The sequence below is a fragment of the Trichechus manatus genome, unplaced genomic scaffold (genome assembly GCF_000243295.1).
Source record: "Trichechus manatus latirostris isolate Lorelei unplaced genomic scaffold, TriManLat1.0 scaffold00113, whole genome shotgun sequence".
NCBI classification, from domain to species: Eukaryota; Metazoa; Chordata; class Mammalia; order Sirenia; family Trichechidae; genus Trichechus; species Trichechus manatus.
The window spans coordinates 5331588-5343957 of NW_004444049.1; the positions used below are offsets into that span (position 1 = coordinate 5331588).

General features: G+C 53.0%; 1 protein-coding gene across 6 annotated transcripts; it reads left to right on the forward strand.

Moving 5' to 3' along the window:
* The first annotated feature begins 6933 nt into the window (after nucleotides 1-6933).
* Nucleotides 6934-12370, forward strand: FOSL1 (FOS like 1, AP-1 transcription factor subunit). Of its 6 annotated transcripts, none has more exons than XM_012557691.2 (4): nucleotides 6934-7079; nucleotides 9244-9441; nucleotides 11447-11554; nucleotides 11954-12370. In XM_012557691.2, exons 1-4 carry the CDS (start codon nucleotides 6978-6980, stop codon nucleotides 12368-12370), a joined length of 825 nt encoding a protein of 274 aa, XP_012413145.1. In that variant the 5' UTR covers nucleotides 6934-6977. The 6 variants fall into 6 exon arrangements, with proteins under 6 accessions (XP_012413145.1, XP_004383773.1, XP_012413146.1 ...); XM_004383716.2 differs by having other exon boundaries at nucleotides 9247-9441; XM_012557692.2 differs by lacking the exon at nucleotides 11447-11554 and having other exon boundaries at nucleotides 9247-9441.

A 12370-nucleotide genomic window follows, 5' to 3' on the forward strand; every position in this document is an offset into this window, starting at 1 on the left:
TTAAAAACTATATGGGATCAAATTGACAACAGCAACTGGAAAGATTAGATAAGAAACTTAGGCGACAGTGAGTTTATGTGAATGGGGGAGGAACAACTCAGAAAAGGAGGGTGAGAATGGCTGCACAACTCAAAGAAAGTAATCAATGTCACTAAACTGTACATGTATAAACTGCTGAATTGGTGGATGTCTTGCTGTGTATATTCTCAACAACAACAACAAAATAAATTTAGCAAAAAATACAAATCATGTTTTAATGGGAAATTATATACATCTGTCTTTAAAGCGACCCTTTAAAGACTAAGGTGCTCCTGACCCAAGCCACGGTGTTTTCAATCACCTCCTATGCATGTGAAAGCTGGACAATGAATAAGGAAGACTGAAGAATCGATGCCTCTGAATTATGGTGTTGGCGAACAATGTTGAATATACCACGGACTGCCAGAAGAACGAACAAATCAGTCTTGGAAGAAGTACAGCCAGAACGCTCCTTAGAAGCGAGGATGGTGAGACTTCGTCTCACATACTTTGGACATGTCATCAGGAGGGACCAGTCCCTGGAGAAGGACATCATGCTTGGTAAAGTAGAGGGTCAGCAAAAAAAGAGGAAGACCTTCAATGAAATGGAATGATACAGCGGCTGCAACAAAGGGCTCAAGTATAACAATGATTGTGAGGATGGTGCAGGACCCGGCAGTGTTTCGCTCTGTTGTACACAGGGTGGAGTCGACTTGACGGCACCTTACAAGAACAACAACGTATGTGTGTGTGTGTATGTATATGTATGTATTTTTTAAAAAGAATTTCAAATTTTTTGCATTTTTGGATGTGTGTGTGCATGTATCCCAAAACTGCATAGCCCAAAAAATGCAAAGATTTAAAAATCATTCTGAGCAGGAAAAAAGTAATATCTAGCATAGTACTAGGGGACTATTTTGTATGAGGGATTTATTTAATGTAGCCTAGGGGCTCATGGAAGGAGTCTCTGAGGGCTGGGAACGGTTAACATACTCTGCTAACTGAAAGGCTGACAGTTTAAATTCATACGGAGGCACCTCGGAAGAAAGCCTTGGCGATCTACCTCCAAAAGTTGGCAGGCATTGAAAACTCTGTGGAGCTCAGTTCTACTCTGAAACATATGGGGTAACCATGAGTTGGAATGAAGTCGATGGCAACTGGTTTACTGGTAGGGGCTCACTGAAGGCCTTGCTGAAGATGGTAACCAGAAACATAGGGTAAGAGAGTTGGCCAGGGGAGGGGGTTGGGGGAGTACACCCGGGGCAAAGGGTACAGACTGTGCAAAGGGTGAGAGGGTCAGGCCAGCATTGAAGCTAGGCAGAGGAGGGAGCCTGGGCAGGCAGCCAAGGTCCACCAAGTCTGGGAGGACCTAGAATGCCATGTTACAGATTCTGAGTGCTTTCAAGACGCCCGGGCTCTGGAGGCTGACTGCCTACGTTCGAATCCTGGCTCCACTACTTCGTCATGTGTGACTTTTAGCTAGTCACTTAATTCCCCTGTGCCTCCATTTCCTTGTCTGTAAAATGGGTATAGCATGATTGTCTGTCTGCCAGGGTTGTTGTGAGGATTAAACAAATCCTTTGAACAGTGCCTGGTTCATAAGAGCTCAAGCGTGTGGGCCACCGGTGTTATCCTTGTAGCCCTTTAAGCTCCCCCCTGCCATCAACATGCAACCTACAAGGACTCAGGGGGCATCAAGCATCCAGCCCCACCTCTTCCCAGGCCTCAGCAATTCTGAAGGGGCCAGAGCTCAGAAGGGTCCAAGTCAGAGAGAGACATGGGTCAGAATTTTTAAAGATTCTTCGGTGAACATTCTCATGATTTAAAAAAAAATACAACTCCTTCAGAATGCTGGGTGGGCAATGGAGAAGAGGGTGCTTAGCTGGAGGCTAGGAAAGCGTCCAGCAGAGAGAGGATAGGGCCAGGATCAAGGAGAATAAATGTTCGTTACAGTGAATTGAAATGTCAACACCAGATGTGGAGCAACTCGAACCCTTACCCACTGCTGGTGGAATGGAAAACAGTATAACCACTTCGGGCAACAGTTGAGCAGAATCAACTAAAACCAGACATACACCTACCCTATGACCCAGCAATTCCACCCCTGGGCATATATCCAAGAGAAATGAGTGCAAATGGCCACCAAAGGACACATCAAGAACGTTCACAGCAGCCTTATTCAAAATAGTCCCAAACCAGAAGGGCCTCATAGTCATCAGCGGATGAATGGAGAGACTGATCGTGGACTATTCATGCAATGGAATTCTACGCAGCAATAGAAAAGACTAGACTACAGGTTCACCCAGCAACGTGGATGAATCCTGCAGACATGTTGAGTGAAGGAAGCCAGAGGTAAAAAAAAGTACACGCCATATGGTTCCATTTATATGAAGTTCAAGAGCAGGTAAAACTAATCTATGGTGATAGAAGTCATAATAGTGGTTAACTGAAGTTGGGGGTAGTGACAGGGAATGGAGATAAGAGAGCTTCCGAGCTGCTGGAAATGTTGATCTTGATCTTGTAGCTACAGGAGTTTACACATATGTAAAAAAGTCATTGAGTTGAACACTGTGGTGATTGCACTTTACTGTATGTATATTTCAATTACAAAAGATAAGCGTATGGGAACTGAAAAAAACAAACACGACCTCCAGCAGCAGTGATTGAGCACCTACTGCGTGGCAAGCACAAGCGCACTCATCCATCACCCCCTTTTGTCTCCCTGCAACCCTAAGGGGTGGGGCTTCCGGGGCTCAGAGAGGGTTAGAGACGGGGCCAGGCTCACACAGTGGCCAAAGGGCATGGCCAGGGTCTCTCAGGTTTCCCCCACCCCAGACTCCCAGCAGCCCCCGTGCCCCCTGGAGTTCTCTCCTGGCCTCCCTGGGTGGGAGCTAGTGAGGTCAGGGCCCGGGAACGTTTCTGCAGCCACGAGGTGGGAGTTGGTGACTGAGGAGCTTGGAATGTGCTGCTTCTGTAAGGACTTCCTTGTGGCTCGGCTGACGGTTAGAGCAGAAAGGGACTTCCAGGGTCACGTAGTCACACACACACCAGGATAACAAAAGCCCCACTGCCGTCAAGTCCGACTCATAGCAACCCTGCTGGTCAGAGCAGAACTGCCCCATAGGGTTTCCAAGGCTGCCATCTTTACTAAAGTACTGTCACATCTTTCTCCCGCGGAGCAGCTGGTGGGTTCAAACCGCTGACCTTTTGGTTAGCAGCCAAGCACTTAACACTACGCTACCAGGGTTCCTTTACACAGACACACACACACTCCCTGTTTAAATAAAGACCGGGAAACTGAAACCCAGAGGGCCCAAAAGACTTGCTCCAAGTCAGGAGTGGGGGGCTGAGCCCCTGCTCTGTCAACTACACAGGCTGCTTGGGGAGGGGGCAGGGATGGTCTTCTGGGGCAGGAGGGTGGATGCAATCAAAGTTGACCTGTGTCAGGCCTCAAACGTGCCACCACCTGGCCACCTGTGTCACCCCTGACCCGACCTACTTGAGTTTGGCCAGGGAGGTCAGCTATTCCTGTGGATGTGTGCGCACACACGTGTGTGCGTGTGCACGCAGGCTGCGTGCCTCCTTATGTGGTCAGAGTTCCAAGGGTTCTCAACCTGAGGCTTTTTATTAACGTGTATTTATTTCCGATACTATTCATTAAAGAAGCCCTGCTGGCTTGGCGTGATGGTTAAGTGCTCGGCTACTAACCAGAAAGGTTGGTGACTCAAAGCCATCAGTGGCTCCACAGGAGAAAGACCTGGCAATCCACTCCCGTAAAGATTTACAGCCAAGAAAATCCTATGGGGCAGTTCTATTCTGTCACGTGGGGTCACTAGGAGTTAGAATTGACTCAACGGCACCCAACAACAACAACTATTTATCAAATTCTTACCATGTGCCTGGTGCTGCGCTAAGCACGTGACATTATTTTACTTCTACCCCCATTCACCCATATGCATGCGAAAGATGGACGATGCTTAAGGAAGACCGAAGAATTGAAGCCTCTGAACTGTGGTGCCGGCAAAGAATATTGAACATACCATGGACTGCGAAAAGAACAAACCATTCTGTCTCGAAAGAAGTACATCCAGAATGTTCCGTAGAAGCAAGGATGGCGAGATTACGTCTCATACTTTGGACATATTATCAGGAGGGATCAGTCCCTGGAGAAGGACATCATGCTTTGTAAAGTAGAGGGTCAGCGAAAAAGAGGAAGACCCTCAACGAGATGGACTGACACAGTGGCTGCAACAGTGAGCTCAAGCATAATGATTGTGAGGATGGCGCAGGACCGAGCAGTGTTTCATTCTGTTATACATGGGATCGCTGTGAGTTGGAACCGACTTGACGGTACCTAACAACAACAACAACACCCCCCAACAACCCTGAGATGTAATTATCCTGATATCTCCATTATCCAGATGAAAAGGAGGCTCTAAGAGATTGTGTACCTCATCTGGGTCACACGGCTGGTGAGCAACCCAGCAGAATCCAACCCAGGGCCCAGAACTGTCTGACTCCAGCATGCACGTTCTTTCCATGGGTCACACTGTCACAAAATCTCTCTCTCTCTCACACACACACACCCCTGTGTTTCTCATTCTGGTAAAGTGCTGTGGTTTCTTTTCCTTTCAGAGGAAGACAAGCCTTAAATAAAACAAGGTCAAGGGGAGAGTCACCAACTGGGCAACCACCTCCTGAGTACACAGCACTTTACAAGTTACGAAGCACTTTCACGTCTGTGATCTCATTTGATCCTCTCAGCAGCCGCGTGAGATCATCGGGAGGTCCAGTCACTGCCACTGGGACTGAGACTCCAAGTGGAGCAGGGCGGATTAGTCCCTAAACAAGGTAAGCACAGGCTTACTTGTGCTTACTTACTGATCTGTAGTGAACAACTTCGCTTGTGAAATTGTTCCCATGTGACACTGTTCACTACAGATCAGTAAGCACAAGTAAGCCTGTGCTTACCTTGCTTACTGGGTCATCCGCCCCTGTCAAGGATTGTAAATTTGAAAAGAGGCTTTGATTCTGTAGGAAGGTGCTGTGGGGTTGGGAGACAGACAGATGCCAGACATACCTAGAAACAGAATCTTTGATGTGGTGAAAAAATGTGAAATTGTTCATTACAGATTAGTAAGTAAGCGCAAATAAACCTGTGCTTACCTTGCTTATCGGATAATCTACCCCTGCAAGATAGGTGACACAGACAGAAAATGACAGCTCTGGGACTGGAACCTCAGAGTCAAGCTTGTCTCCTGGCTCTAGCCCTGAGTGAGCCCACAGACCCCTTACCTTTGTTTCCAAGAAAGGCAGCCCAGGGCCCTGCCTCCCTAGAGCCCTCCTTCCCACGGGCAATACTGGAGCTGATCAAATCGAGGCCCTGGTGGAAAAGCAGGAGAGCCAGCCTTCTTTCTATAATTGTGTGACATTGGCAGCTCCTTCTCTCTCTGGGTCTCAGTTTCCTTATCTATAAAATGGGGGGGGGGGCAGAGAAGAAGCTTTTGGATGGTCCTGTCAGCACTGACATTCTGCATGTATGAAAAGGTGTCTGTGAAGATGTGAGGGCTTTGAGATATCTTGGCTGAGCCTGGGCTTAGAGCTCCCACAGCCCTGGTTTGGGAATCTGGTCCAGCCCCTCACCCAGTGACGTTGGACAATCATTTCAACCTCTCTCAGCCTCGGCTTCCCCATCTTTAAAATGGGGATGATGGTGGTACCTACTTACCAGGATCGTTGGTCTTTGGTTGCTGACATTGAACCCTGGCCTCAGATTCACTCAGACCTTTGAGATAATCTCCAAACAATGCTGGTAACCACACAGTCCACAAAGTAGCACTGGCAGTATTTAAAGAAGATGGCTTTCATCAGACAGCCGGCCACTGGAGTCCCACTGCAGAATCCCACCTCGCGTAACAAACCAACCCATTGCCGTGGAGTTGATTCCGGCTCGTGGGGACCCATGTGTTACAGTGTAGAAGTGCTCCATAGGGCTTTCTTGGCTGTAATCTTTCCGAAAGCGGCCTTCCAGGCCTTTGTTCTTTGATGCCGTCGAGTGGGTTTGAACTGCCAAACTTTAGGTTAGTAATCGATTGCAAACCGTTTGTCCCACCTGGGGACCTTAAAATTGGTTCGAACTCCTGCAATTTCCAGTCAGCAGCACAATGATATTGCATTGTATTTGTGGGTCGTTCAAAGCATTACTTTGTTCTTTGTAAGCATTTAAAACAGACCCCCATGTTTGTAACTCTTGTTTGTCATTTATTCATTTTTCAGTATATATGATGCCTTGAAACAATGCCAGTGGAAGGGCCCCCTGCCACGACTGTGAAGCCGTTGGTGGCCCTTAGCATGGTTCCCGGCAGGAAACAAACACCCAGTAATTAATAATAATAGAAATAATCCATCACATTTATAATCCATTTCCCAGCTTCCAAACTGCTTTCCCATTCATCATTCCACCCTCCCACGCGCGGACAGGTAGCTCTGTAATAATGTGGTGCCATTTTACGGCTGCAGAGGCTGAGGCCGCATGCGGGCTACGGCGCGCGGGCCGCTGATGGAGCGGCGGCAGCGGGGCGGGGCGGCCGCAGGTGCGTCAGGCCCGGGGAACCCTCGGCTCTACCTGGGGCGCGACGAGGAAATTGCACCATGTATGGGCAGCTGCGTCAGAGGGCGGAGCCCTGCACGGAGCCTCGCCAGCGGGCGCGGGGGCAAGCGAGTCCGCCCCTTCCCCGAGCAGAGGGGTCACCGGGCCGCAGGAGGAGTAGCAAAACTCGCGCGGACGGCGAAGGCGGCGCGTCTTGAGAGGGGAGCCCAGGGGACCCGCCGCCACGCACCCCCGCGCAGTCCGAGTGGTTCAGCCCGAGAGCGTTCATTCATAAAAAGTAAAGACTCCGCGAAGAGAGACCGTGAGTCAGGACCGAGCAGCCGCCGGCCGGCGAGTCGCAGCCCAGGGCATGTTCCGAGACTTCGGGGAGCCCGGACCGAGCGCCGGGCCGGGCGGCGCGTACGGCGCCCCCACGCACAATCCCGCCGCGGCCCAGGCGGCCACCCAGCAGGTGAGACGGGTCGGACAGCGCCTAGGACGCCGGGGTCCGCTCCGGAACGGGCTGGGGACCAGAGAAGGGCCAGGGCAGGGGGCCGGGGACCGTAGAGGGGCTAGGGTCGAGAGTCGGGCCGAGGACTCTGCCCATTCTCCGCTGTCCAGGGGCCACCTTCCCTCCATGGCCCAGGGGGACGCGCGGGACGACCTGAGAGCGCCGCTCCTCGCCTGCCCCCTTCCCTGCGCTGTCCGCAGTCGGCCCTTCTGTCTCTGTTCCCTTCTTTCCTTCCTCCTGCCACCGCTAGTTCTCCGACGGGGACCAGGGACACCTGGGTTAGTCGTAGCCCCGCTAGGATCAGAGGGGCTCCCCATCTCGGGCTGGATGCCCGGGCTCCGGGGTTTGGGCTGAGGCAGAGACTGGAGGGAGGCGAGCTCCATCGGCTGACCAGCCCGGACAAAATAGGAACTCGGCGCTGCCTGTGACTGTGTGTCTGTGGGTTGGTCTGTCCTTCCTTCCCCCTACTCTTCACCGAGCCTTCCCCCTTTTCGGTGACTGCCTGGCAGTGGAGCCTGGTGGTCTCTGGAGACGAGCTCTTGACCCCTTTCCCAGATGGGGCCACTGGAGCCTGCGAGGCTTCGGGACGTGCGCGGCCTCACGCAGCGGGCAACGCCAGCGCCCCCGACCCTCGGCCCACAACGGCACCAGCTGCCGGCCGGGGGGACCTGGGAGGCTGCAGGTGCCCATTTCCTGTCAAAGGGCCGCGAGCACGTGTCGCCAGGGGAGGCAAAGAGCGGGCGTCCGTTCCGCCGAGTCACGGCGGCTGAGTCACCCGCGGCGCCCCTCCCTTCCTGGCCCGGAGCGCCCTGGCCCGGACAACCTCGGGAGCGGGAGATGCCGCCGCTGGCGGGGCCTCGGGCCCGGAACTGGGGTCACCGGATCACTGGGACAGCAGCGCTGAGCCGGGGCCACTGCTGTCGGGACTTGCCTGGGCTTGTGGAGAGCTTCTGGGAGGACTGGTCGCCCACACCCAGGGCCCAGCCCCAGGCCTCAGACCCAGTTCTCCTCCCAGAACAATGAGCCTTCATCCCAACCCATTGCCCAGATTTCTGGCAGAAATCATCTCAGATAAGCTTTGGCATGTCTCTCACAGTGTGCCAGGGAAGTGCTGGGTGCTTTCCACCTCACTGACTATTCCACTGAATCTAAGAAATGATCAATTTTAAAACCCACCATGAGTTTGTGCCAGTAAAGGAAAAAAAAGTTGTCAGTTAAGCTAGGATTTCAGAGCTATTAAAAGTTACTTCTGAGGATCAATGAAATGCTGTAATCCTCACCCATTAAACAAAAAAAAAAACCCATTGCAGTGAAGTCCGTCCTGACTCATAGCAACCCTATAGGACAGAGTACAACTGCCCAATAGGGTGTCCAAAGAGCAGCTTGGTGGATTTGAACTGCTCAACTTTTTGGTTAGCAAGTACTTAACTACTGCACCACCAGGGCTCCCTCACCTATTACAATGTTACAATTGAGGAAACTGAGGCACACTGAAGATGAATAGCTTGCCCAAGGTCACACAGCTAGTAAGTGGTTGAGCCAGGATTAGAACTGGGATTGTCTGAACCCAGCACAGTGGCTCTTGCCCACCACAGCCCCCTGCGCGCTGGGCACTTGCCAGTTACCAGGCTCTGTCACACATTCTCTCACCTGATTCTCACAGCCACCCTGAGCTAGGAAGTATGGTTACCCGATTTGTGCAGATGGGACTCAGGCAGGGTGCAGGAGTGGGTAAGGGCAAGACTCTGGAGCCTGGCCAGCTGGGGCCCCATTTACCGGCTGTGTGTCTGCGGGCGGCTCTTCCGTGACTGAAAATGAATATAACGCTAGATCTGCCCTTATAGGGCGGCTGTGCAGAGTATGTGAGTCAGTCTATGTAAAGTAATCAGGACAGTGCCTGGCAGGGAAAACAGAGGCACAGAGATGTTATGTGATCTGTGCAAAGTCACACAGCTGAGCAGGGATTTGCCACCAAGTCAGTCTGTCTGACTGCCAAGCTGCACTCTTTCTGGTCTCCCAGAACCAGCAGCTGCTTTGGGGATGGATGGCAGTGTGGTCTTTGTCCACTAGGTGCCCCTCAATCTACAGAGAACTCATCCCTGGCCCTGTACTTCTTGTCTTGCAGAAGTTCCACCTCGCGCCGAGCCTCAACACCGTGAGCGGCAGCCAGGAGCTGCAGTGGATGGTACAGCCTCGTCTCCTGGCGCCCAGCGGCTATCCCAGGCCTCTGGGCTACCCCCAGTTCAGCCCCCAGCAGCCCCGACCAGGTGTCATCCGAGCCCTGGGGCTACCTCCGGGAGGGCGGCGCCGGCCCTGTGACCAGGTAAGGAGCAGAGGCCTGGCCCTGGTTCTGATCCCCGTAGGGCTGCTAGGGTGCTGAGAGGAAGCTCCTGCCAGGAAGGAGAGCACAGGCTTAGAAGAGGGGAAGGCAGGGTTACTGGCAACTGTTGCCCAAGACAGAAAGTGATTGGAGCCCTTGGAGAGACCCAGAGGGCAAGGAGATGGCTTCTGGATCAGGGAAAGCTTCCTGGAGGTGGGGGCATATTAGCCTAGAAGGATGTTAAATCCCAGGGTAGGATTTGCAAAAGCAGAGATGAAGGAAAGATGAAGTTCCCAGTGGAGGGAGTGGCAGGTGCAAGGAATGGAGGTGGAGGTGCAGGCGTGAACATGAAAAGGCAAGTGGACAGAAGTCCTCCACCCGCTGACATGTGCAGGGGAGTGGCTTGATGCTGTCCACGGCTCTGCACAGCTGGGGAGAGGACAGGAAAGATAGGATTCCCTTCAGCTACTCTCTGGGTCTCCGTTTCCCTGTCTCATTTAATCCTCACAAAAACCCTCTGGGGAATGTACTCTGACTATCCCCGTTTTACAGCTGAGAAAACAAAGGCACCAAGGAGTAGTAAAGTTACTTGCCCCAGATCACACAAGTAATGAACCTGGGAGTATCCAATCCTAGAATCAGCTTCTAAGCACTCGGCCACATTGTTTCACCAGAAGCTGCCAGGAGGCTTGAAGCAGCACGATCTGGGGACTCTTGCCTCCCCAGCCAGGGCTCCTGCCCTTGCACGGCTCAAATAAAGTCCTTACCAAAATAAATAAATGAGAGATAGCGGGGCTTAAGGGATAATAAGTAAGATATGGGGCTTTCCTCCTCCTCTCCCTGGAGTGTTTTGATCTGTGAGACGACAGTTGGATGAGGTTTGCATGTTAAAAAGCTTGCTCCAACAGCAGGGTAGAGGATGGGGAGGATGGGGTCCTGGGAAAGATGGGAGATGGGCCAGGGGTGGTTTTCCCAGAAGCAGAATGGATGGCCTTCATGACCAACTGGAGCAGGGGATTGTAGTGAGAGCCCCAGACACAGGCAAGCCAGGGGTAACCCCCTCCTGGACTCCAGCCCTGTCCTAAGGGTGGCACTTTGATTCTGGGTCCTCCCAGGTCCCAGGTTGGGGCTGTGAGTGGGTCCTTTGTGGGGAGGTGGTCTCCCTCTGCTGGCCAATGTCAATAGAGGTAGTGGATTCTAATTCCTGCTCTGGGACCTTAACCAGGGATTCATCCTCCCTGAGCTTCAGTTCCTCACATGGAAAGTGGGGTTAAGAATCATGTGAAGCGCTTAGCTGGCACAAAGCTGTTTTTGTTGTGCGCCCCTGAGTTGATTCCAACTCATAGTGATTCAGAATATGACAGGGTAGAACTGCCCTTTAGGGTTTCCTAGGCTGTAAATCTTTACGGGAGCAGATCACCGGGTCTTTTCTCCTGTGGAGCTGCCGGGTGGGTCAGAACCACCGATCTTTGGATTAGCAGCTGAGCTCTTTAACCACTGGGCCACCAGGGCTCCTTTGGCGTTATAGTAGGCTGTTAATAAATTACAACTTATTCCAAAGTACTCACTAGCCCCTCCTAGTTTTCACAGTCCTATGGGGAAGAGGCCACTTGGTCATCAAGAGATGGAAGGATGAGGGTCCTGTAGAAAGGGGGGGCGGGGCTGGTCCCAGGTCTCAGAGGAGCAAAGGCCACTTCTGGCTGAGGGATAACAGAAGGCTTCCTGGAGGCGGGGGCATTTTAGCTGAGTCCTGGACAATAAGGAGGTTTAAGTTTTGTGGAAAGGGAGGGCACTTGGTGTGAGGAACCTTAGGAGGCAGAGGCTGGGTGCCAAGAGGAAATCTGACTTTTCCAGGCTGTCCAGAGCGTGAGTGCGGAAAGTCGGTTGGGGTGCTATGGTCTCTAAACTGTGCCTTCCGCCAGGGGTTTACCCCTGGGCCACCATGGGGTGGTGGGTAGCCTGTGGCAGTGGTGCCTCACCTTTGACCCTTCGAGCCTCTGCCCCCCAGATCAGCCCCGAGGAGGAGGAGCGCCGCCGAGTGAGACGCGAACGGAACAAGCTAGCCGCTGCCAAATGCCGGAACCGCAGGAAGGAACTGACCGACTTCCTGCAGGCTGTGAGCCCCGGCCCCCCAAGCCTTAGGGGGACCCCGCGGGCACCAGGGGCGCCTGAGTCCCTAACGGAGGGGGAACCCTTCTGGAAAAAGGACGAAGAAAAAGCGATTAAAAATTAGTTGCAGCGCATCTCACTCTGTAACCGAGGCAAATCATTTGCCCTCCCTGACTCTTTCCTAAACGCAAAAGGAGGGCTGGGTTCGGAGCAGAGCTCTTGCAGACTAGCTCCTTCTAAGACGCCCCCAGGCCTGATGGGAGCCGTGTCCATTTTTTTTTCCTAGGGGCTCATGGGAGTTGTAGTCCAGCATTACACGTGGTCTCCCTACTACCCCCACCCCACCCTCCTAGGCTGCCGGGTATTCAGCCCTCATCTTCCTGACTCTTTTCGTGACCCTTTACAGGAGACGGACAAACTGGAGGATGAGAAGTCTGAGCTGCAGCGAGAGATTGACGAGCTCCAGAAGCAGAAGGAGCGCCTGGAGCTGGTGCTGGAAGCCCACCGCCCCATCTGCAAAATCCCAGAAGGGGCCGAGAGTGGCACAGAGGACACGAGCGGCACAGGCGGTACCAGCAGCCTGCCTGCCCCCGCCCGCCCTGTGCCTTGTATCTCCCTTTCCCCAGGGCCTGTGCTTGAACCTGAGGCGCTGCACACCCCCACGCTCATGACCACACCCTCCCTGACCCCATTCACCCCGAGCCTGGTCTTCACCTACCCCAGCACCCCGGAGCCCTGTGCCTCGGCCCATCGCAGGAGTAGCAGCAGCAGCGGGGACCTGCCCTCTGACCCTCTCGGCTCCCCCACCCTCCTTGCTTTGTGA